The 26575-nt window shown below is 42.2% G+C and overlaps 1 protein-coding gene across 5 annotated transcripts in view; it reads left to right on the top strand.

Annotated features, from left to right (window-relative positions):
* Positions 1 to 424: 424 nt before the first annotated feature.
* Positions 425 to 26575, top strand: part of LOC121281842 (TRAF3-interacting JNK-activating modulator) — a 51503-nt gene continuing 25352 nt past the window's right edge. For 2 of the 5 annotated variants that reach the window (XM_041194888.1, XM_041194890.1), the window contains exons 1-5: positions 838 to 2993; positions 12523 to 12673; positions 17382 to 17454; positions 17992 to 18016; positions 26412 to 26441. In XM_041194888.1, the coding sequence (XP_041050822.1) occupies positions 2586 to 2993; positions 12523 to 12673; positions 17382 to 17454; positions 17992 to 18016; positions 26412 to 26441 (687 nt within the window). In that variant the 5' untranslated portion in view covers positions 838 to 2585. The other 3 variants (XM_041194891.1, XM_041194887.1, XR_005943965.1) reach the window with 3 other exon arrangements.

Genomic DNA, 26575 nt, shown 5'->3' with positions numbered 1-26575 from the left:
AGGTTTGGGACAATATGGCATGAAAAGCCGTCATTGCGGCTGGTGGGTAAACCATACCCGCCCGCTACTGCGCTTAGTGCAAATCTGGGATGATTTCACACATAGATTCACCAGTCCTATGCACTTATGTAATGGTAACTAAACATGAACATGTACTGTAAATAGTCATACTTCATTGGAAGGGGCCAAAGTATCTTTAAAGAAAAGGGGGTGTTGTAATATGCCTTTAGGTGATAGCAGCATGCCATCTCTTTAAGGGAAGTGTGTCATGTGATCCAGCCTCAGTTTCATTTCGGCCTGGAGCAGGGCACAGTACACACAGTCCTGTAGCTCTGATGTCCTTAAGCTTTCTATCCATGTATGTTTGTTCCCATGTGTCTGCTGCTGATAAAGGAACCCACAGTGTGTTTGCATAATCCCTTATGAGCGATTGGTGCCTTTATATCATTAAAACTCACACGATCGGCGGGATTTTCCACATTCGCTGTGATCGTCCGGTCCCGCTGCAAGTCAACGGATGTCTGGCTGGGGCACCGTCTCATCCGGGGCGGGTCCCTCCCATGATGGGGCCACAAGATCCCAGCCGATAGAAGAAGCAATCCCATTTTCTTTGTGAAGCCTGGAATGTATTCACGCTGGTGGTTTTATGCTGTGGGATTCAATGGTCTAAACAAAGGTGCTCAAAGCTAGACCTAGGCATCCTCCTTGGAAACTAGAGAAAAAAAGATGTGAACCAGTGTTTTGTGAGCTATTACAATCCTTTGATTAAAAAAATAATGCAATCCTCTGTAGAATGTTGGGGGCGAGTATCGAATCAGTGTGAGTATTAAACAAATATAAGTGCTTTGATATTCTCACTCAAGTTAAGAGAACAGAAGGAAACATGCCTGACAGTTTATTTTCTATGTTATTGCATTTATAAATAATTGCATTTTTATGAAAAATCAGGATGATAGACAAACAATGAGCTGCAACACCTTACCAGAAAAGCTAACAGATCATCTGAATTGCAGTTATAATTCAGTTCCCTTTAATAGAAGATGACATCAGACATAATTGGCACCCTTTTTTAAAAAGTTTTTTTTAAACTAATTTCACAAGAAGTCGTGCATTTTATGATGTGAAACCAGATCAGCCCCTTGAGGCTGCGAACAAAAATAAAATATATCAGTGTTTGGCAGGAACAATTTGCATTTTGATGTTGTATAATGCAACCTATAATCAGCAAACGTTTGGGGGTCTGGAAGAAAATAGGACCACAGTGTTTTTTTTATTTCTGGGTGTGTTTAAAATATTCTCTCTCACAAATTCTTTCCCCCACTCCCAAAAACTGATAAACATCTGCCAGAGCTACGAGCCTAAAATGCACCATATCCTGTGTGATTGGGTTATCTTAGTCAATGTGCAGTTGAGATACAGCCTGTCAGCAAGCAGGCAGAGTTAAAGAAAGAACTAGAAAGAAGGAGCAGAACACATCACAGGAACAAAGTTGGACTTTACATAGTGTGAACAGGCAAACACAGGCTCTTACAATACAACAAATACTCAGCATGATGCAGAGGTGTTTGTCAGGTGTACCAGCAAACAAGACAACCGCTCATTGAACAGTTAACAGAGTGACCTAACTGACATAATGGTAAAGAAACCACACGTCCTCAGTTGAGTGTGACGGACAGGGACAGGAAGAAGGTTAGAAGCGTGGTGGTTTATTCAAAAAAAAATTTATTTCCTGTTTTAAAATTACAAAGAAGCATGAGCACAGTGGAAGCAAAACGACCTGGCTTATAAGCACCGAACTTGATCCACGGCTCAAATTAGCCATAAGCGTCACTCTCAGAGGAACTTTGCTGCCTTTATGAAGAGATGATTGATAATGCTGAAGAATTTTGCTGGAATTGGAGGTTATTGGGATCAAGATGAGAAACTGAAGCACCTGCAGACTTCTAGACAGTAAACAGGGCCCAAGGACTAACGTTTTCTCTGACTGTTTGTGCTGCCTATGTGTCTCTCTCAGTCTCTGGCTTAGTAAGTTCAGATCTATTTTATCTCTAGATAACGAACAAATGTAGAATGTGCACAGTGAAGCCTGGTTAACCTTCTACTTGCTTACCTACATCTCTAAGAGAGCAACAATCTGTCAGTCTGACAAGAAAGACAAAGAAAGGCTAGCTTGGAATCATAAACAGTGGATAAATGAATCGTGCTTTGCTCATCAAGAATGCAGTAAACTATGCAAGTGGAGAAAGAAAGTAACAGTTCCAAAGTGATCACATTGTCCTGAATGCAGTTATTTTACATATATATTTGTCTGCTATAAAACAGTTCCTATACAGAATATTTATTACTCTTGGTCTTGGATATAGCTAGCCTCTGGAGCTAATTTTGGAGTCCAAGTAAACTGACATATTCTCTCTAGTTTTACAATCATTGTTGTATTTTGCAAACATCAGAACTAAATTAAATTGTAACTGACTTCAGAAGATTTTGTTAAAACTGTATCGTGTTTTTGGCACATCTGTCAATTACTGGGGTACAAGCAGGTTAAACGTTTTGGTCCCACAAGTATCCTGCAAGTATCACAAGAAATGAGCATTGATATAATGTGCTTCAGAATGATGGGTAGCAGCCCAAAGCGAGGCCTGAGCCCAGGGGGACCTGACTTGACCAAGAAGAGGAGACTCTTTGCTGAAAGTTATGATGAGAAACTCGAGCGGAGACATGAAAACCATCTGAATCTCATTGGTCGAAATAACATCACAACCTGCCGCAGCTCGCCAAGGGAGCGGAATGTGGAGCAGAACTCAAGACAAGTGCAGTTTCTGAAACGAAGGAATATAACAATAGACGAGGAAGAGATTAAACAAAAGCCTTCCAAAGTAACACGTCACAGAGTGGAAAGGACTGCAGCAACTGCCACTTCTGCTACACCCGCTACCACAACCCCGGAAGTGAGTTTGAAGCCACCACAACAGAATTTAACTGCAGTCAGCCAGGTAAGACTATCTGCTTTAATAGTTATAGCAACAGAAAAAACAATTACTGTCATCTGCTGGAAGTTAAATTTGGACACTGTTGTGCAAATTTAGTGCAATTGTTCAATCTGAAATTAATTCTGAAAACAAAACCTACTTCTCTGCATTATCTTAAGACAGCACACTAGTAAATAATGACTAATTAGACCAAATCAAATTAGATTATTTTCTTCGATATCCCTTTGCTTGTATTATCTGGTGTTAATCGTCCTCGCTGTTGGCCTTTTAAGTTCATGGTCTTGGCTGTGCTGCTGCTATCTAAATCTAATGACAAATATCTTCAACATTATAATTTTTGATACATAAAATGTTGAGCCCACAAAAGTTTTTTTTTAAAACATCACAGCATTTTGTTACTCAATCAGGATCACAACAATAATTATTAATTTTTTAAAAATTACATTGATGCTCAGGTTGAGAAACACTCGTGCGGGGAATTAAACACTTCTGCACCCATTGCCACTATCCTAGTCAGATGCTGCAAGGATTGGACACCTTATGCTACCAAATGGCAATGCAACTTGACCACAATCTCTCTACTCCAACATTGTGGCACTTCAGTTTGCCATACCAGCTATCTTTCAGGGCTTTCAGTGCAAGACGGTCATTTTATTCCTAATGTTTTTCAATTATTTTTTGTTCTTGCAATTTAGAACTGAACTGTCAAAGTTCATCTCACCTGTCAAGGATAACAAACTGTCAAAATTCATCTCACTTGTCAAGGATAACAAACTAACATTCCTTCATTCAAACCCATGACCCGGAGATGAAAGTCCAGTGTTCTAGGAGCATAGGACTTATGAGCAGTAGTAGGTCACTCAGCCCTTCGGGCCTTCTCTGTTCTTTGATAAGATCATGGCTGAACTTGTTGTGGTCTCAACCCCACTTTGCTGCCTGCCCTTATAACCCTTGACTCCCTTGTCTATCAAAAATCTATCTAGCTCAGCCTTACATAAATTCAATAACCCTGCTTTCTGGGGAACAGAATTTCACATACTAACAAACCTGAGAGAGAGAAAAAATCTCCTTATTTCCTCTTTAAAGGGAGACCTCTTATTCTTAAATTGTGTCCCCTAGTTCTAGCCTCCCCCACGAGAGGAAACATCCTCCCAATATCCACCCTATCAAGCCCCTCATGATCTTATATATTTCAATAAGGTCACCTCTCATTCTTCTAAACTCCAATGGGTATAGTCCTAGCCTGTTCAACCTTTCTTCATAAGGTAAGTGCAATCATCCCAGGAATAAGCCACGTGAACCTTCTCTGAACTACTTCTAATGCAATTTTTTATGATCCCCAGCTGAGGTTACCCCTGGACAAGCCTGATCCCAGATTGGAACCCAGCTTGATGGATCCTAACTTTTAATTTGTTTGTTTAGTTACATGGAGAGTAGCTACTGAACAGGATCACAAAAGAATAAAACATTTACTAAACAAGAAAAGATGAACTATATCACAATACTTCTTCACGTATAACTATACGTTTACAGATATATACAGGTTTCTAAAGATAACACAAGTTACAAAGCTATCTTATACTCTAACGTCCACAGTAAGTACACTGTCCATGTACCAATCGGCACCCTGTGGTCACAATCTGGAACCAAGTGACAGATGCCACCTTAACCAGATGCTATGGATCTCTTCCCAACTTCCCCCAGATATTTGTCACACTGTGAGCCAACCAGTCTCACTGAACTCCATCTTTCACACGAGGGTTTCCAATCTCCATTCTCCAGGACTTCACCTTGGAATCTTCTCCTATGCTGATGCTTTCTTTCAGGGACCTTTTGCAAGGGATCCCCTCCAGGGTTTTGAACTCTCCTTCTGATATTCCTCTCCCCAGGTCACCACATGTATTCAAGCTGTCTTCCATGCACTCTCTCTCACACACTCAGCTGTCAACAGTGCACCACTGTTTCTCATGCCTATGGCAAAGAGGTACAGACCTTCAGCCGTCTCTTTGGACCTTATCGTCTCTTTCAAGCTGTTCTTGCTTTAAATCTGTTTTCTACAGCTTTTGTCTCTTTAAATCTGAAACTTGGAGCCTTTCTCTCTGCCCCTTACTCTTAACTTCACTTGACAGGACCTTTTCCAGGTTCCTGTTCTTTCTTTGACTAGAAGGTCTGCTTGGGACTGTCCCCTGTTTCACTCCCCTAGATTGTTGGGGTCTTCTCTTTAGCTTGGGGCTGGCTATCTGTCCTCTTTGCTCCAGTCTCTCTTGGCAGCTATTTTCAAAACCACCTGAACTCAAACAGCTTCCCAAATCAAACTGCTATTTTTCTTCTTGTGTGTGTGTGTCCTTGGGAGGGGCCTGCCTCTCTGGAGCCATGTTGCTAGAAAACAGCACTGTTCTTCTATTTCTGTTTGTTTAACTTAGCTTACAGTTGTAAAAACCTCATTAGAAACACAGGTACCTTTATAAAGTGAAACTAAAACTCAGCTTGACCTATTCTTAACACACAGATACAGAAATACAGATCAAACTTAACATTAAAGCTAAAACTCATTCCTAACACCCACAAATACAAATATAACTTAATTAAACTATCTCTATTTCCGAACAAATTATATCACTTTTCAAATAAGGAGACCAAAACTGTACAGAGTATTCCAGATGTGGTCTCACCAAGGCCTGTACAGCAGCAGTAAAACATCTCTACTTTTATATTTCTTTCCTCTTTCCATTTGCCTTCCTAATCACTTGCTGTACCTGCATACTAACCTTTTGTGATTCGCGCACCAGGACACCCAGATCCCTCTTTCCTACTGAGTTCAGCAGTATTCTGCTTTTCTATTATTCCTGCCAAAGTGGACAAGTTCACAGAGATAAAAACAAAAAAACTGTCGATGCTGGAAATCCAAAACAAAAACAGAATTACCTGGAAAAACTCAGCAGGTCTGGCAGCATCGGAGGAGAAGAAAAGAGTTGATGTTTCGAGTCCTCATGACCCTTCGACAGAACTTGCGTTCGAGTCCAAGAAAGAGTTGAAACTTTGAGGAAAGATTGGACAGGCTATGGTTGTTTTCCTTAGAACAATGGAGGCTGAGGGGTGACCTAATTGAGGTGTACAAAATTATGAGAGGCCTAGAAAGGGTAGACAATAAAGACTTGTTTCCCTAGCTGAAGGGTCAATTACCAAAGGGCATAGATTTAAGGTGATTGGTAAAAGGATTAGAAGGGACATAATGAAAAACTTTTTAATGCAGGGTGTGGTGGACATCTGAAATACACTGCCTAAATCTGTGATTGAGGCTGAAACGCTCAACTCATTTAAAACGTACCTGAAGTGCTGTAACCTGCAAGGCTATGGACCAGGTGCTGGAAAGTGGGATTAAGATGAGTGGCTAGTTTCTTTTTCATCTTTTTCAGGTTTGTCACAGACTTGATGGGCTAAATGGCCTCTTTCTGTGCCACAACATTCTGTGCATCTATGGTTCTATGGTTCCCATTGCAGTAATTGTTTGTGTTTATGGAGGGTATTTTTGGCAGTGGTGAACAGTAGAGCAGAAAGGGGGTTTAGTATAAATATTATAGAATATTTAATATTTTAAAAATTCTACATCTAGTCCCTGTCTATGAAACCTTAATTCCTGTAACCACATTTTTGTCACATTTAATGTCTATTTTTCTGTTACAAATTCCTATGTGTATTTTGATATTAGAAATTGACACTGCAAGCATATCGTGTTGTAATTGTAACCTCCCACCAGTGGTGTCACAATAGCACAAATACAAAAGCAAAATACTGCAGTTGCTGGAAATCTGATTTTTTTCAGAGAGGGAAAACTCCGTGGCCCTTTTAAAATAGTGAGAGCAACCAAGCTGCAGAAGTTCCCATCCCCATTTCTGACTGATTGAATTGTCAGTGGTGGGGAAGGTGCAGGGCATAAACTACACAGGAGGAAATCCTGAACTCAACTGGGCCATTTGAATTTGGTGCTGAGTTCAAAAAGACCTCATTTTGACTGTTACAAAGGCCTTAAACTGCAATGCGGGAGTCACAAATTGATGGAGCAGACATAATGCTCTTGAAGTGCGGATAAGGATTGGTTAAGTGTCATGATCTGAAGTTTTTTTAAATGCCCTGCTCTTTAACCATCAAAACCAGACTGCAGCTGTCAGTGAGAGTTAATAAAATACCTTGGTTGGACTGCTTTGATTGACAGGCCATTTGGTGTAGATTAGAAAATAAAAACATTAGTATTGGTTCATGCATTTTCAGAGGTGTTCTTTATTTACATTTCCTCACAAGGCTATTATTATCTCACAATGAATGCTTGGCTGAGTTTCAAAAGGTACAATTATCTCAGCAGGGCATTCTGAGTTCACAGTTTGACTGACGGTTTGAAAAGGATATTAAAGAATTAGCTGTCTTTGGTGTGGGGCCTCAATAGAAGTCTGTTTGTTTTTATAGGTCGTTAACCACTTGAGGACATTTAAAAGCTTTGAATGGGAGTTTTTTTTTACTATCAAGTGTGTATAGGCAAGAGCTGCATTAGATTTTTGGAAGTTTATTTTTCTTCCATCTCCCTGTAGCTCCTGAGTTCTTCCCATGGTGGATACCGGGTGTGTGGTTGGGAATGCCTGGGACGCATGAAATGATATTGAGCTGTCATGGGGGTATCAGGGGCATAGGGTTGGGGGGGGTGGGGTGCATGAGTTGAAATTGAATGGGTATGGGGGCTATGAGGGGGCATGAAAGGTGGGGTCTGGGGGTGTGAGATGATGTGAGGGGTGAGAACTAGATGACCTAACAGTTTGTAAAACAACTGGGACAAAGTCCCAGAGAACTGAGTTGGCTTTCTAACCTGGCCGCCTATACACTGCTTCCAGGGCCAGCAGGCCCTACTTTATCCCACGTCAGCTCCCCACCGCTGGAATGAAAATTGTACATATCGGGAAACTTTTTACTGAGGCAGGTCCGGTGAGTTGGAAAATAACCAACTATAGCTCCCCACCACAGTAGTGAAAATCCGGCCCAATGTTTCAGGTCTTTTGTCACAAATGCTGCCTGGCCTGCTGAGTATCTCCAGCATTTTCTGTTTTTATGTCACAATCTCACAACTTCTCAATTTGTTTTGTAAACTCTTCTACTTCAACAAACTCTACATTCCTGCTTCCCAATTGCAGCAATTTTTGCTAATAAAATTAGCAAAATTTTATTATAAATTTTATTTATATATAAATAACTTAATAGTATTATATAAAAGTAAAGAAAATGGGGACTGAACTATAACTCTGTGCTCTGGACCAATTACACCAGCATTCACATATCAATCAAGGCTGCATTTTTGTCTTGATGTCGCATGTTCAATACCATGGGAGATCAATTACAGTCTTAAATAATTTAAGGAGCAGTATTGGAAAATATATAAAAGCAAAGTGAGATATATTAGTGATAATTGGGAGCAAAAATAAATAAAAAGGATAAAACAAGCAAATATAATAAGAAATTAAAATAGATTTTAATGTATACTTATGATAAACAAAGTGCATAAAAATAAATGGTAGCTCTCAGGGAGAAACAAGATAAGATATTTGTTAGCTTGAAAATATTGCTGAAAATTTCATTACATCTGAGTATTACATTTTGTCTTGTTGCCTCATATACAGTGTCATGAGATGAGGCTGGTATGGAGCAAAAACATCAGCAGAGACCTGTTGAATATATTTGGAAAATATGTGTTTCTGTGCTGCAAAATCACTAGAAATACATTTTTTACTAACATTCTCTGCAAATGACTTCTATCACAATGGAGGCAACTTAATTTGTTGGGTTCCACCCATGCTTGTACATAAATGAATGGTGAACAATGGAATAATCATTAGAAGAATTGAGGAGCTGACCATTTATTCAGCATGATACACAGCTGTAATATAGCTTAAGTACTGAGGGAAACAAGACCAGCAATACAAATCGGAAGGCAACAATTCTGTGAATCTCATTGCACACCAATGTGGAATCAGAGGACTAGAAAAATTAATTTAACTCGAGTATTTAAAATAGATTAGTGATTTGAATGTAGATCCTTTATGAGAACAGCACTTCTGACAAAAGTCTACTTTTGAAACGATAACTACTCTTTACTTATGCGCATAGGCTCTCTTCTTCCTGAACAATGTGCCATAATGTCAACCTCAGAAGAGCATTTCCATTGCACCACTGAGAAACCTTTCATTTTCTATATCTTACGAACCCTGCTAAGTTTGCGAATTTGTGTAGGGTTATGTTCTGTCAATTCACATCTAGTAAAACTAAAAGGTTAGATTGCCCACATGTATTTTATGTAGATGCCTAATTGCTGGCAAAGGAACCAAACAAGGTTTCATTTTACTAATTGTACTCCAATCTGAAGTAAAGCCCTGGAAATGCAAGGGCCAGATTCTAAACTCCATCTTCAGTCTCAAACCAGTTCTTAAAGTACATAGCAAATCTGTAATGTACAATATTTGTGGGTAGCTATCATGTCAAGAACCCTGCAGATGCTGTGGTATCCCGAATCTATCCTGATAGCTGTCCACAGACGTTTGCTGTTGTTATATCACATGACTGGGTGTGGAGTTTAATGGCTTATTTGAACCAAAAATATCATGTTGGATGTCAGGAAATGCGAGCAATACAGAAAAATGTTTGTGATAAACTGAGATTGCATTATATATCATCCTGGAATTCTCACCACAAAAATGGTGTATTTGCTGTGTACTACCATTTTTCGCATTTAACTGGTTTTTGCCAGTTCTCTGCTAAAACATTTACAGACAGGATTGGGGTGGCAGGGAGGGATGGGGGGTATTAATTTAAACAGCCCTGATTTCTCCTCTCGCCCACTCGTCCATTAACAGGAAGGTGTTTTGATTTTGACTTCCCCATTTATAAGCAATGGTGTATTTCCCAACCTCAGTTTTGGTGCGATCCAATTTTTATTAATAACCCCACAGCAAATTCATTATAGGATTAACTCCAAGTGTTAGTTTATTTACACACACTCAAAATGTTGGGGGGTGGTGGGGGGGCGGGGGGTGGGGGGGAGGGGTGGCCAGGGGCCACCACGTAGCCACCTGTGCACTCATACCACAGAGAAGAATTATTACTTCACATGAGTCCAGAATAAGTGTCCAATGAGGTAGTCCTTCACAGTAGTTGGCAGGCTGTAAACCGATACTGTATAGTTCACTTTTCCAGTAGAGTTGACTTCCGTGATGAGGTAGACACACCGAGATGGATCAGTCTTGTAGGCGATGGTACAAAGGTTTCAATAGAAACAGTATAGATGGGGCCAGGCATTCAAATCTGTGCTGCTGCTTGTAGATTGTAAAAATGGCAGACTGAGCTTTGCAGCTCCACAAGGCAATATTAGTGGTTCCACCAGCTAGAGGTTCGTGTCACATGACTCCCATCTCTTTACACCACCTTTGACAAAGGACATGTATGCCTCGTCTGTGTCCCTGAGATGGTTAAATGTCCCAGCTATTAAGAATTGAAAGGAAGGTTGCAGGACTCTTTGACCCAGCAGACTAGTAGATTTTGGTTGGCCAACTTGGATTCTGCAGTCCAAATGGCCTTTGTATAGTTCTCTTTGAATATGGTCTCTGCAGCCCACAGGGGGCCTTTAGGATCTCTTCTGAGATAACGAGGTGTAAGCTTCTTCAAAACTACCAAATAGATCCTTTTGTTCATGGTCACAGATAAACATAGTTTCAGCTGTTTTAAAAGGGTTTTTGTCCAGTTTTAAAATTTTTTTTAGAAGTTAGTTATGCATAAATCTATGTATATTTTATGAAAATATATAGTGTGAGGTCTTAGTTCGCTGATGCATTGGTTTTGACAAATTTCCTCAATTATTTGTGTCACTTCTGTAATATGTCTGCAGAAACCCTCTGCTGCTCATTTATGTACCCTCTCACCACACCAACCAATTGCAAAACAGCAGCTGGCATAAGTTTTCTGCATTTAAACCAGTGTTGCACTAGTACAGATTAATGATCAAAAATGTTGGCATAGCAAATCTGATATCAGCATAACTGAAATTTCTGGAGTTTGTTAGAAATTTTCTTCACAAACTAGAATTAAATCTTATACTGAGATCTGCTCTCTAGTTAAGTAAAATTGCCGTCAGTCTCAGCGCACATGAAATTTTCAGACCCTTAACCCAATACACACACACATACAAGAAGCCATATTCAGAAGGACTAAGCAGTTGGAGAGGCCTTCTTAATGGTTATCCCTCTGTTCTGCATGATAATGGTGGAGGAGGAGGAATAAATGCAAGAAGCTCTGAGAATGAGACACCATGGCAGAAGAAAGCAGCCCACTCACTATTGCACCTGATGGTGCCCCAAGCACACCTGTTTCATATTTTAAGTTCCAAAATACGCAAATAAGCTAAGCAGGGCGTGAGTTCCCATCAGCAAGATTGGCACAGGCATTGGTGTAAAATGCAGTGTGAACAGGGTCAAGGAAATTCCAGATAATTGTCTCAAAAATATTGATGGCAAAGTTCAGACTATAGTTAATAAAATGTAAGTAAGTGTTTTACCATACCAGACATCTTCAGTCTATGAATTAAAGACTTCAGTACACTTTGAAACAATAATTTATTATAATAGCCTCCACTGCAGCCAGCAATAATAGATTGCTGTACTCACTCATCTCTCAATGCTGCTGTAGTGGTAGGAACTGGGCTGTTAAACAGTCTAGAGGGCTCTCCGTTAGAGTGAACAGACTGTTTCAATTTGACTCACTTGAGCTTTGATGTGGTGATTTGTATCTGTAAAGTTGGTTCTACAAAGCAAAAAATTGAGACATTTCACAAAAATTCCACTGCTCTGGGGTTTTTTTTTTGACATTTTTGCTTCTTAATCTGAAGGTGAATCATCTTTTTAGTAAAGACATATCACTCTACTGAAAATGACAGTGTAATAATATTTTTCTATAGGACTAGCTTCCAGATTTGCACATGGATCATTTTTAAGGATCTCAACTTGAAAATTTGAACACTATGTCCATCCATATAATGCAGGTGAAAATCACTTACTCCATAAATAAAAGACTGAGTATCTCATAACTTTTGACATGGTGGCATTTACTATTTCTTACTATCTGGCAAAAACAAGTTGATCCAGAAATTTTTACCAATTGGAAGATTAATTAGATTGCCCATGGTTCAATTATTATCTGTATGCAGATTCTTATCAATAGAGATTAGAGCCAGAAAGTCACTTCCTCAAACAAAAAACAAGCCTAATTTTCTACTGAGCTGCATTTAAAAATCTTTTCAAACATCAGTATGTGTCCAGCAAAGTCTAGCCCTCCAGAGAAAGTGCCCTGCTAATATAAATATTGTGTAAATGCTCCCAGTTGCAGAGAAGAAAGATTTTTATTTTGATGTATGAGAAGGAATTGTCCCCATCGTATGTAGGTCGGGTCCTTAGAAGCTTTGTTGTTGACTGATATTTTTAAGTGAGCTCTCTTTTCCTGTTTACAGATGTCTCCACGGTTCATGTTGTGCAGCAATGGCACCCCATTAGCTAATGAACATACTCACTGGGGAGCAAAGGATTCAAATTTCAGTTTCCACATCAATGCGCCACTCCAATATGACACAGCCATCAAGAAGGTTTCTAAAAGGAATAAAGGTGAGATTTTATGCCTGAGCAGAATAATAAGTCTAAAGCTAAAGATAGTTTATTTACATTGTTAAGACATATTTAGACTTCTTTGTTGGATTTATTATGGATAATTCAGGATCCCCTGGAGCTAAAGCTGGAATGCATGAAATGCTTGTCTTAACTAATTGCCATATTTTGGAGGGTTGCGTTATGCCCCATGAAGTTTTGGAAGAGATTACAAACAAGACAGAGATTAAAGCTCTATAATTAATTTGGCACCAAATAGCAATTTTTGGTTATTATGAGTCCTCTGCTTCATTTTATTATGATTTTGAACAATTGGATTTTCTAAGCACCCATATCTGTGTTTGATAGTTTTTGCTGGCCTGCAACATATCACATGGCTCTGTTAATATAGAGGGATGCATTTGAATTAAATTATTTTTCCCCTGGATCTGGGAAAGTACATCATTTTTAAAGCTTATAGGCCCAGATTTTTCTGTAATAAAAATGGTGGGGCAGTCAATGCTCATTATTAGAACAGGATAATTCTGACAGTTACTTCTCGGGCTGGATTTAAAGTGGCACCATAGTCCCTGTTTTCCCTGACTAAAAGGTTGGGGAAGCCTGCCTATTCCCACGGCTGCCCCATATTTAAGCCATTTGAGGCTGGACTTCTGCCCCTCAGCAACTGGAAGTCCCGCCTTAGAGAGATGTCAGCCAATTAGAGGCAGGTAGCTGTCCAGTACTGACAGTGCCACTAGGAGAGGTGGCCACTGCTGGTGCTACTGCAAGGCCAAGAGGAAGGAGTGTTGTGCAGGTTTTGGGATTTGAGGTGAGTCTGTTGTCTCGCTGGGTCTAAATTGCCAGGCTTGGTGAGGGATAAATGACCGTACGAACGTATGAACAAGGAGCAGGAGTAGGCCATTCAGCACCTTGAGCCTGTTCCACCATTTAGTAAGATCATGGCTGATTGGATAGTAACCTGAAATCTGCATCTCACCTACCACTGATAACCTATCACCCTCTTGCTTACCCAGAATCTATCCACCTCTGCCTTAAAAATATTCAAAGACTCTGCTTCCACCACCTTTTCAGGAAGAGAATTCCAAAGACTCATGACCCTCTGAGTGAAAAAAATTCACTTCATCCGTCTTAAATGGGCGACCCCTTATTTTTAAACAGAGACCCCAGTTCTAGATTCTTCCACAAGAGGAAACATCCTCTCCACATCCACACTGTCATGACCCCTCAGGATCTCATCTGGTTCAAGCAAGTCACCTCTTACTCTTCCAAACACCAGCAGAAATAAGCCTAACCTGTCTAACCTTTCCTCATAAGACATCCCACCCATTCCAGATATTAGTCTGGGTAACCTTCTCTGAACTGCTTCCAATGCATTTACATCCTCCCTTAAATAAGGTGACCAATACTGTACACAGTCTTCCAAATGTGGTCTCATTAGTGCCCTGAACAACTGAAGCATAACCTCCCTACTTTTGTATTCAATTCCCCTCACAATAAATGATAACATTCTATTAGCTTTCCTAATTACTTGCTCTACTTGCATTCCAGCCTTTTGTGATTCATGCACCAGGACACCCAGATCCCTCTGCACCTCAGAGCTCAGCAATCTCTCACCATTTAGATAATATGCTTCTCTTTTATTCTTCCTGCCAAAATGGACAATTTCACATTTTCCCACATTATACTCCATCTGCGAGAACTTTGCCCACTCACTTAACCTATCTATATCTGTTTGTAGCCTCCTTATGTCCTCTTCACAACTTACTTTCCCAACTATCTTTGTGTCATTGGCAAATTTGGCAACCATCCCTTCAATCCCTTCATCCAAGACATTTATATAGATTGTAAACAGTTGAGGTCCAAGCACCATCCCTGTGGCAAGCCACTCGTTACATCTTGCTAACCTGAAGATGACCAATTTATGCCCACTTTCTGCTTCCTGCTGGCAGCCAATCTTCTATCCATGCCAATATGTTACCCTCTATACCATGAGCTATTATTTTCTGCAATAACCTTTGATGTGACACTTATATCGAAGTACAGTATATCCACGGGTTCCCTTTTATCCACAGCACATTACTTCCTCAAAGAACTCCAATAAGTTGGTTAAACACGATTTCCCTTTCATAAAACCTTGTTGACTCTGCATGATGACTTTGAACTTATCCCAGTGCCCTGCTATAACTTCTTTGACAATATCTTCTAACCATTTTCCCTATGGCAGGTATTAAGCTAACTGGCCTGTAGTTTCCTGCTTTCTGTCTCCCTTTTTGAATTATGGGTTTACATTTGCTATCTTCTTGCAATTTAATGGGACTTCCCCGAATCTAAGGAGTTTTGGATAATTAAAACCAATGTATCAACTACCTCACAAGACAGTTCTTTTAAGACCCTAGGATGAAATCCATCAGGACTTGGGCTCTTGTTTACAACAGCTCCAACAGTTTACTCAGTACCACTTCTCTGGCGACTGTAATTTTCCTGACTTGCTTTCTCACTTCTATTTCCTGGTTTATAGTTACATCTGGGATGTTACTTGTATCCTCTATAGTTAAAACTGGTGCAAAATACCCGTTCAGTTCATGTGCCATCTCCTGGTTTTCCATTATCAATTCTGAAAAACAATTTTCTTTAGGACCAATGCTTACTTTGTTAACTCTTTTCTTTTTTTAAATAGTTAGGAAAACTCTTACTATGTGTTTTTATAATTCTGGCTAGCTTTCTCTCATTCTCTATGGGCAGAATTTTCTATTCAGTGTGAGGGTGCATGCCCGACACGCTGGAACGCTAAATGACGCACGATGACATCGGGTGTGTGTCCCGACTTCATCGCGAAATCACGCAATATTTCTTTTGGCGGGTGCACGCCGGAGTCAGCTGTACACCCACTGATAATCGATAGGCCTATTAAGGCCATTAACTAGGTGATTAACCTGAATTTTACGCTGCTTGTCCAACCTTACAGTTGGTGGGCAGGCAAAAAGGCCAAGCGGCTTTTGCATTTTTTAGGAAACCTCATCCACGAAGTTTAATTAATTAAATTAAAACTTTTTTTGAAAAATACAAATATGCCCCCTTCACGTGACTGTTTCCCTAAACTTTTATTGTATTTATTTATTTTTTTAAAAAGCGCTTCAAAGCAGCTCTGTGCCTCAGGAAGATTGAAGCACTCTTTCACGCATGTGCCCGTCCACGTGAAATTGGGGTGCAGAGCCAATCACGGGCAGCGGACAGCTCCACGACCGCCCCCGGCAGCTCCTGCCATTCCTTATGTCCAATTTGCTGGCCTTCCACCTATCTTTGCACAATTATATGCTTTTTCTTTAAGTTTGATACTATCTTTAACCTTCCTAGTTAACCATGGATGGTGTGTCCGTCCTTTGGAATTTTTCTTACTCGTTGGATTGTAGCTATTCTGTGCATGCTAAAATATCCCCTTAAATATTAACTACTGCATCTCTATTGAACTATCCCTTAACCTAATTGGGCAGGTTCGAGGGAAGTGGGGTGTCAGGGCAGAAAAGCTGGTGAGGGGTGCAGGGGAACCTGGGGAAGGGTTACACCTCGGTAAGGCCCTCCAGTGAACCTGGGAGGTGTGGTGGGACACACACACACACACACACACCACCCCCCCACCCCCACCCCCCACCTCTAGCTTAAGCAAGACACTTAGCATGGTGTGGGCGTCCCCCACCTCCTGAGTTAAATCTTAGCAGCAGGATGCCCACTTCAGGGCCTCAATTGGCCCACAGGTGGTCAGGTCACTTGAGCCTCCCTGCCACACAGCAACCCCCCAACACCCCCCCCCAACCCCCACATCCACAGCTGCTGGTAAAATTGCTGAATTTAATCTGCCCCACCTTCAATTCATAAGTTGCTGTCAGAGATAACTTGCTGCTCCACAGGGCACACTACTGCAGTACTTATCAATCAACTCTGTATTGAAACGGTTGCAAAGGTGTGCACTGGCAGTATTTGTCCACTCGTTCCCCATGAGAAATGGCTGAAAATATTGGGACTGCTGCATTCAGGAGTCAATGAGTTTTAACAGTGTAGCAAGTAATAATTATTGCTGAACAAACCGAAAATTTTATTTTAAAAGTGTGGCGTCTCATTCCCTTAGGAGCAAATTAATAATGGAGATCTTTTTTAAAAATAAAAGTGATTCTTCTTTCCAATTTCTTCTGTCACTCTCTTGTTCTGAGATGTCTTTTCCAATCTTTATTTGGCCTTCTGGACATGACTTAAATCGAATTTCTACTTCATGCTTTAAACTTTCTGGTTTGGACTTTGCGTAAATCTGAGAGGATTCTTCAGTCTGATTAGTGGAAAGTATTGCCGTTTCTTGCACTGCTCACAGATGCCACAGGTCCACTGTAGAAGGGCTCCTCTTTGAAATGGATGCCAGATATGTGGAAATTAGGGTTTAGGCAAAACAAGCCCACAAACTCTTGCGGTCAGCTGATAGCAAGGTGAATGATGAGTGCTGTTCTTTCACCACAGAGGAGAATGTGGGCCAATGTATAATTGTTCCTTATTTATATATTATGTCTATCCATTAATGGACTAATGTAACAGAGGCAAATATCACACATTGTTACAGAAACAAGTCAATTTTAACATGCTAATTGCTTCTGAGCATTTTTGTGGAGAACTTTAACAATCACTGTATTTGTGCAACTGAAGTTTCTCTTTTTTTTTTGAACAGCCACACAGGTGCCTTCAGACACTCCTGGTGAAATCGGTGAACTCATGAAGAAGGAAGCAAGCCAACAAACAGAGTATGTATATGCCTACCATCACTTACACTGTTACTCTGAGACTTGATTCTTACCAGTACTCATTGATCTAATGCCTTGTTTAGTATCCGCCATTTTGCTAATTCTTTGTAAATTTTTTATCTCGTTTCTGCATCGTGAGCAAGGTAGGTGAAATCAAACTACTGGACAAGAAGCGAAGTGCGATCTGAGCAAAGGTGTCCATTTTTGCTCTGGTTGCTGCCCCATGAAACTGTCCTAACCTAAAACACAATGGGCGGGATTTTCTGCACGTCAGGTCCTGCCGCAAGTCAATGGACTTCTGGCTGGGGCGCTGGCTCACCCATGGTAAGTCCTGCCCGCGATGGGGCCAGAAAATCCCGGCCAATATGTAGCTCATGCATCATGAATATTATCATTGACATACAGAACACGCATTTATCATATATACAGCCTGTAGGAGCAGTATAGCATTTACAGAGATAAATCACACCATTTCAGTTGGAATCCCTTACCCAGTGCATGTCCCTTATGTTTTATTTTCAATATTTTTCTTTACAGATGCGGTGTTGCTGTTCTCGATGAGGTAAAGAAAAAGTACACTGATGGTTCCACTAGGGGCACTGTTTCGGTCGATCCTTTCACAAGCAGTACTTCTTACTTGGGAGGGGGTCATTGATGACAAGCAATTAGCAGCATTCTAGCAATAATTACAATTTGGCATTAAGAACGTCTCATAACTTGAATGATCGTTTTGTAACATGTAGAGAAATAAGCCCCTGACTGGAAAATTGACCTCATTTTTACACTGGGGGAGAAAATGCTAAGCATACCTAGTGATTGCTGTAGAACTAGCTTGGGGACAGGCTGTGAAAAGATCTGAAATGGCAGTAGACTATACATCAACTATGTTCAATCATGATAAGGTAACAATATAACAAAGAAAAAAACAAAAAAACTGCGGATGCTGGAAATCCAAAACAAAAACAGAATTACCTGGAAAAACTCAGCAGGTCTGGCAGCATCGGCGGAGAAGAAAAGAGTTGACGTTTCGAGTCCTCATGACCCTTCGACAGAACTTGAGTTCGAGTCCAGGAAAGAGCTGAAATATAAGCTGGTTTAAGGTGTGTGTGTGGGGGGCGGAGAGATAGAGAGACAGAGAGGTGGAGGGGGTTGGTGTGGTTGTAGCGACAAACAAGCAGTGATAGAAGCAGAGGCTTCTATCACTGCTTGTTTGTCGCTACAACCACACCAACCCCCTCCACCTCTCTGTCTCTCTATCTCTCCGCCCCCCACACACACACCTTAAACCAGCTTATATTTCAGCTCTTTCCTGGACTCGAACTCAAGTTCTGTCGAAGGGTCATGAGGACTCGAAACGTCAACTCTTTTCTTCTCCGCCGATGCTGCCAGACCTGCTGAGTTTTTCCAGGTAATTCTGTTTTTGTTTAACAATATAACAAACTTGCCAGAAAATGGTGGCAACAGCAGTTCTGAAAGCATGTGCGAACAATGAAACAGAGTTAATATTTCAGATTTGTTTTATTCATTCACCGGATGTGGTCTTCGCTGACTGGACCAGCATTTATTGCCCATCCCTAATTGTCCTTAAGAAGCTGGTGGTGAGCTGCCTCCTTGAACCGCTGCAATCTATGTGATGTAGGTACACCCACAGTGCTGTTAGGAAGGGAGTTCCAGGATTTTGACCCAGCAACAGTGAAGGAATAGCGATATATTTCCAAGAAAGATGGTGAGTGTCCTGGAGGGGAACTTCTAGGTGGTGGTGTTCCCATCTATCTGCTGCCCTTGTCCTTCTAGATGGTAGTGGTCATGGGTTTCGAAGGTGCTGTCTAAGGACCTGTGGTGAATTCCTGCTGTGCATCTTGTAGATGGTACACACTGCTGCTACTGTGCAAAAGGTGGTGTAGGGAGTGAATGTTTGTGGATGAGGTTCCAATCAAATGGGCTGCTTTGTCCTGGACAGTGTCAAGCTTCTTGAGTGTTGTTGGAGCTGCACTCATTCAGGCAAGTGGAGAGTATTCCATCACACTCCTGACTAGTGCCTTGTAGATGGTGGACAGGCTTTGAGGAGTCAAGAGGTGAGTTACACATTGCAGGATTCCTAGCCCCTGGCCTGCTCTTGTATTTATATGGCTAGTCCAGTTCAGTTTCTGGTCAACGGTAATCCCCAAGATGTTGGTAGTGGGGGATTCAATGGTAATCCCATTGAATGTCAAGGGGCGATGGTTAGATTCCCTCTTGTTGGAGACGGTCATTGCTTGGTACTTGTGTGGTGTGAATGTTACTTGCCACTTCTCAGCCCAAACCTGGATATTGTCCAGGTCTTGCTGCATTTGGACATGGACTGCTTCAGTATCTGAGGAGCTGCAAATGGTGCTGAACATTGTACCACCATCAGTGAACATCCCCATTTCTGACCTTATGATGGAAGGAAGGTCAGTGATGAAGCAGCTGAAGATGATTGGGCAGAAGGCACTACCCTGAGGAACTCCTGCAGTGATGTCATGGAGCTGAGATGACAGATCTCCAACAACAACAATCATCTTGCTCTGTGCTAGGTATGAATCCAACCAGCGGAGAGTTTTACCTCTGATTCCCATTGACTCCAGTTTTGCTAGGGCTCCTTGATGCCACAATCAGTCAAATGCTGCCTTGATGTCGAGGGCGATCACTTTCACCTCACCTTGGGAGTTCAGCTCTTTTGACCATGTTTGAACCAAGGCTGTAATGAGGTCAGGAGCTCAGTGGCCCTAGTGGAACCCAGACTGGGCGTCAGTGAGCAGGTTATTGCTAAGCAAGTGACGTTTGATAGCACTGTTGATGACCCCTTCCATTACTTTACTGATGATCGAGAGTAGACAGATGGAGTAGTAATTGGCTGGGTTGGAATTGTCCTACCTTTTTGTGTACAGGACATACCTGGGAAATTTTCCACATTGTTGGGTAGATACCAGTGTTGTAGCTGTACTGGAACAGCTTGGCTAGGGGCGTGGCAAGTTCTGGAGCACAAGTCTTCAGTACTATTGCCGGAATATTGTCAGGGCTTATAGCCTTTGCACTATCCCAGTGTCTTCAGCTGTTTCATGAAATCATGTGGAGTGAATTGAATTGGCTGAAGACTGGCATCTGTGATGCTGGGGACCTCCAGAGGAGGCCAAGATGGATTATCCACTGCGCACTTCTGGCTAAAGATTGTAGCAAATGCTTCAACCTTATCTTTTGCACTGATGTGCTGGGCTCCCTCATCATTGAGGATGGGGATATTTACGGAGCCTCCTCCAGTGAATTCTTTAATTGTCCACCACCATTCATGACTGGATGTGGCAGGACTGCAAAGCTTAGATCTGATCCATTGGTTGTGGGATCACTTAGCTCTGTCTATCACTTGCTGCTTATGCTATTTGGCACGCAAGTAGTCCTGTGTTGAAGCTTCACCAGGCTGACACCTCATTATTAGGTATGCCTAGTGCTGCTCCTGGCATACCCTCCTGCACTCTTCATTGAACCAGAATTGATCCCCCTGCTTGATGGTAATGGTAGAGTGGTGGGTATGCCAGGCCATGAGGTTACAGATTGTGGTTTAGCACAATTCTGCTGCAGCTGATGGCCCCCAGCACCTCATGGATGCCCAGTCTTGAGTTGCTAGATCTGTTCAAAATCTATCCCATTTATCATGGTGGTAGTGCTACACAACACGATGGAGGGTATCCTTAATGTGAAGGCGGGAATTCATCTTTACAATGACTGTGCGGTTGTCACTCCTGCTGTTATTGGCATGGACAGATACATCTGTGGCAGGCAGGTTGGTGAGGATGAGGTCAAGCATGTTTTTTCCCTCTTGTTGGTTCCTTCACCACCTGCTGCTGACCCTGTCTAGCAACCATGTCCTTTAGGCTGAGCGTCAACTCGCAGACACTTCCTCCTACCTCCCCCTGGACCATGACCCCACCACTGAACATCAAGCCATTGTTTCCAGGATTATTACTGACCTCATCACCTCTGGAGATCTTTCCTTCCACAGCTTCCAACCTGATAGTCTCCCAACCTCGGGCGGCCCACTCCTACCTCCTACCCAAAATCCACAAACAGGACTGTCCCGGCAGACCGATCATGTCAGCCTGTTCCTGCCCCACGGAACTCATTTCTTGCTATCTTGACTCCATTCTCTCTCCCCTTGTCCAGTCCCTTCCCACCTACATCCGTGATTCCTCCTACTCCCTACATCATATCAACAATTTCCATTCCCTGACCCCAACCGCCTCCTCTTCACCATGGATCTCCAATCCCTGTACACCTCCATCCCCCACCAGGATGGTCTGATGGCTCTCTGCTTCTTCCTCAAACTGAGGTCCGAACAATCCCCATCCACTACTACTCACCTCCGTCTGGCTGAACTTGTTCTCACACTGAACAATTTCTCCTTAAACTCCTCTCACTTCCTCCAAATAAAAGATGTGGCTATGGGTACCTGAATGGGCCCCAGTTATGCCTGTCTCTTTATGGGGTATGTGGAACATTCCTTGTTCCAGTCCTACTCTGGCCCCCTCCCACAACTCTTTCTACGGTACATTGATGATTACTTCGGTGCTGCTTCATGCTCTCGTCTGGACCTGGAAAAATTTATTAATTTTTCTTCCAATTTCCACCCCTCCATCATTTTCATATGGTCCATCTCTGACACTTCCCTTCCCTTCCTTGACCTCTCTGTCTCAATTTCTGGTGATAGACTGTCCACAATATTCATTACAAGCCTACCGACTCCCACAGCTACCTCGACTACAGCTCCTCACACCCCACTTCCTGTAAGGACTCCATCCCATTCTCTCAGTTCCTTCGCCTCCGTCGCATCTGTTCTGATTATGCCACTTTCAAAAACAGTTCCTCTGACATGTCTTCCTTCTTCATTAACCGAAGTTTCCCACCTACGGTGGTTGACAGGGCCCTCAACTGTGTCCGGCCCATCTCCTCCGCATCTGCCCTCACACCTTCCTCTCCCTCCCAGAACCATGATAGGGTCCCCCTTGTCCTCACTTATCACCCCACCAGCCTTCGTATTCAAAGGATCATCCTCCGCCATTTCTGCCAACTCCAGCATGATGCCACCAAACACATCTTCCCTTCATCCACCCTGGCGGCATTCCGCAGGGATCATTCCCTCCGGGACACCTGGTCCACTCCTCCATCAACGCCTACACCTTAACCCCCTCCCATGGCACCTTCCCATGCAACCACAGAAGGTGCAACACCTGCCCCTTTACTTCCCCTCTCCTTACCGTTCAAGGCCCAAACACTCCTTTCAAGTGAAGCAGCATTTCACTTGCACTTCTCTCAATTTAGTCTACTGTATTCGTTGCTCCCAATTGCGGTTTCCTCTAAACTGGAGAGACCAAACGCGGACTGGGTGACCACTTTGCAGAACACCTTTGGTCTGTCTGCAAACATGACCCAGACCTCCCTGTCGCTTGCCATTTCAACACTCCACCCTGCTCTCATGCCCACATGTCCATCCTTGGCCTGCTGCATTGTTCCAATGAAGCTCAATGCAAACTGGTGGAACAGCACCTCATCTTCTGACTAAGCACTTTACAGCCTTCCGGACTGAATATTGAGTTCAACAATTTTAGATCATGAACTCACTCCTCCATCCCCACCCCTTTCTGATCCCCCATTGTTTTCCAATAATTTATACAGATTTTTCTTCTCCCACCTATTCCCATTATTTTTAAATGTATTTCCATCCATTGTTTTATCTCTACTTTTTAGCCTATTTCGATCCCTTCCCTTCACCCCACCCCCACTAGGGCTATCTGTACCTTGCTTGTCCTGCTTGCTACCCTTAATTAGCACATTCCTTAGGTAATATCACCACCTTCAACACCTCTTTGTCCTTTTGTCTATGATATCTTTTGGCTGTCTCCACCTACCACTGGCTCTCTGTCCAGCTTTACCTCCCCAACCAGCTTATGTTTCACCTCTTTTCTAATTTTACTTAGTTCTTAGCTCTGTTGAAGTGTCATACGGACTTGAAACGTTAACTGTTTCTCTCCGCAGATGCTGCCAGACCTGCTGAGTTTTTCCAGGTATTTTTATTTTGCAGTTTTTAGCTTTTACGTCCTTTAGGAGTTGGCCAGCTCAGTCTGTGGTGGCGCTACTGAGCCACTCTTTGTGACAGACGTTGAAGTCCCCCAGCCAGAATACATTCTACATCCTTGCCACCCTGAGAGCTTTCTCTAAGTGATGTTCAACATGGAGGAGCACTGATTCATCAGCTGAGGGAGGGTGGTACGTGGTAATCAGCAAGAGATTTCCTTGCCCATGTTTGATCTGATTTCATGAGACTTCATGGAGTCTGGCGTCGATGTTGAGAGCTCCCAAGGCAACTCCCTCCCAACTGTATACCACTGTACCGCCACAAGACAAACCCAGGGATGCGTATACATTGTCTGTAATATGATTCCATGAGTATGACTACGTCAGGCTGTTGCTTGGTTAGTCTATGAGACAGCTGTCCCAATTTTAGCACCAGCCCCCAAATGTTAAAGGGGGACTTTACAGGGTCGACAGGGCTGAGTTTGCCATTGTCATTTCTAGTGCATTTCCATGTCAGTCAGTGCTGGTGGTCTGTCCAGTTTCATTCCTTTTTTGGAACTTTGTAGCAGTTTGATACAACAGGCGGCATTTAGGAGTCATCCGCATTGCTACTGGTCTGCAGTCACATGTAGGCCAGACCAGATGAGGGACAGCAGATTTCCTTTCTGAAAGGGCATTAGTGAACCAAGTGGTTTTTACAATCGATGATAGCTTCATGGTCACCATTAGGCTTTTAATTCCAGATTTTCATTGAATTCGCATTCCACCATCTGCCATGGTGGGATTTGAACCCTGGTCCCCAGAGTATTACCCTGGGTTTCTGAATTGCTTATCCAATGAGGATACCACTATGCCGTTGCCTCCCAGCTCTTGTGAAAGATCATCAATCTGTTTAACTCTCTATGGATGCTGTCCAATCTGCTGAGTGTTTTAGTTATTTTCAGTTTTTGTTTTGAATTTCCAGCAGTATTTTGCTTTTGTACACTATTATCAGTCGTATTTAAGCCTGAAGGAGTAATGCTGATGCTGTATGATTCCCTGGTTAAACTACGTTTTGAATGCTGCATTTCATGTTTTTCAATTTGTCCTTGGGATGTGAGTATCACTGGCAAGGCCCATCCCTAATTGCACTTAAGAAGATGAGCCAACTTCTGGAACTGCTGCAGTTCATATGGTGTAAGACACCTACAGTGCTGTTTGGAGAGAGTTCCAGGATGTTGACCCTGGGAGTGATGGAACAGTGAAGGAATGGCAATATGCTTCCAAGTCAGGATTGTGTGTGCCATGGAGGGGAGCTTGCAGGCTGTGATGTTCTTCTAGGCAGTAGAAGTGGTGGAACTAGAGGGTGCTGTTGAAGGAGCCTTGGCGAGTTGCTGCAGTGCATCTTGTTACTGGTGCAAATTGCTGTAACTGTGAAATGCGCCTGATGCTGGAAGGAGAGAGTGTTTGAGGTGGTGGCTGGATTGCTGATAAAGGGGACTGCTTTGTCTTAGGTAGTGTTGAGCTTCTTGAGTGTTGTTGGAGCTGCTGCACTCATCCAGGCAAGTGGAGAGTATTCCCTCACACTCCTGGCTTGTGCTTTGTGGATGGTGGACAGGTTTTGAAGAGTCAGGGGGTGAGTTAATTGCTGCAGAATTCCCAACCTATGACCAGCTCTTGTAGCCACTGTATTTACATGGCTGATCCAGTTCAGTTTCTGGTCAATGGTAACTGTCAGGCTGCTGATAGTGGTGGATTCAGCAATGGTAACAGTATTGAATGTCAAGGGAAATGGTTAGATTCTTTTTTGTTCAAGATGTTCATTGCCTGGAACCTGTGTGGTGCGAATGTCACTTGCCACTTAATAGCCCTTGATGTTGTCCTGGCCTTGTTGCAAGCAGCAATGGACTTTTTTTAATCAAAGGAGTTGAAAATGGTGCTGAACGTTGTTTAATCATTAGCAAACATTCCCACATTTGGCCTTACATTAAATGGAAGATCACTGATGAAGCAGCTGAAGATGATTGGACCTAGAACACCACTTTGAAGAACTCCTGCAGTGATGTCCTGGAGCTGAAAAGATTGGCCTCCGACAACCATAATGTTTTCAGTGCTAGGTATGACTACAACCAGCAGAGAGTTTTCTCCCGATTCCCATTGACCTCAGTTTTGCTCAGGCTTCTTGATGCTATGTTCATCAGATGCCGCCTTGATATCAAGAGCATTCGTTCTCACCTCAATTCTGGAATTCAGCTCTTTTGTCTATATTTGGACTAAGGACATAATGAGGTCTGAAACCCAAACTGAGCATTAGGTTTCGGTCACCAATGTAAGGTGGAAATAACCAAGCCCTAAAAGAAGTACAAAGAAGAGAAATAAGGCTGATCCCTTCAATCCAAAGAATGAATTATGAGGAAAGACTACAGACACTTGAACTTTTCAGTCTTGAAAGGAGATGTATGAAAGAAAGAAATAAGATGCTCAGTGGAATAGAAAAGTTGAAAGCACTGTTGAACATTATGCCATGTTTATGGGTCAATCTGACATGTACAGCTAATAAAAAACAAGTTTTGAATTGATGTCAGGAACACCTCACAAATGATAATGTTTCAGGTTGAATATGATTATTCTTCAGGTCTGAAGAAGTAGTTCCAGCGCTTTCTATGTTTAAGATTTCCAGCATTGACAGTATTTTGCTTTTACCTTTCACAAATGGTGATTAATATTTACAATTATCTTCTGGGTAGTGGTGTAGAAGCCTGTGGTCATTCAAGAAGCATTTGGGTGGAGGGATTGAGGTTCCTATGAAAGGAGGAGGTTGATGTGCTGAATGGCCTCCATCAATAATTAATTTTGTTACTTTTTTTTTACCTGTAATTCATGTCTTGCAGGAGATCCAGCAGCTCTCAGAATATCTAAAGGTAATACCCCACACTTCTTTGTTTGAAACCAGCAATGACCATTTAATATCTCATTAAAACATACAGTCCAAACTCACCACAGTAAATGGGTTCGGTCATTTTATATATGTATAGCTCAAGATTGTCACCATCAA

The sequence above is a fragment of the Carcharodon carcharias genome, chromosome 9, assembly GCF_017639515.1.
Source record: "Carcharodon carcharias isolate sCarCar2 chromosome 9, sCarCar2.pri, whole genome shotgun sequence".
NCBI lineage: Eukaryota > Metazoa > Chordata > Chondrichthyes > Lamniformes > Lamnidae > Carcharodon > Carcharodon carcharias.
The sequence above is the reverse complement of the archived record's forward strand: the minus strand, read 5'-3'. Positions and strand labels throughout refer to the sequence as shown.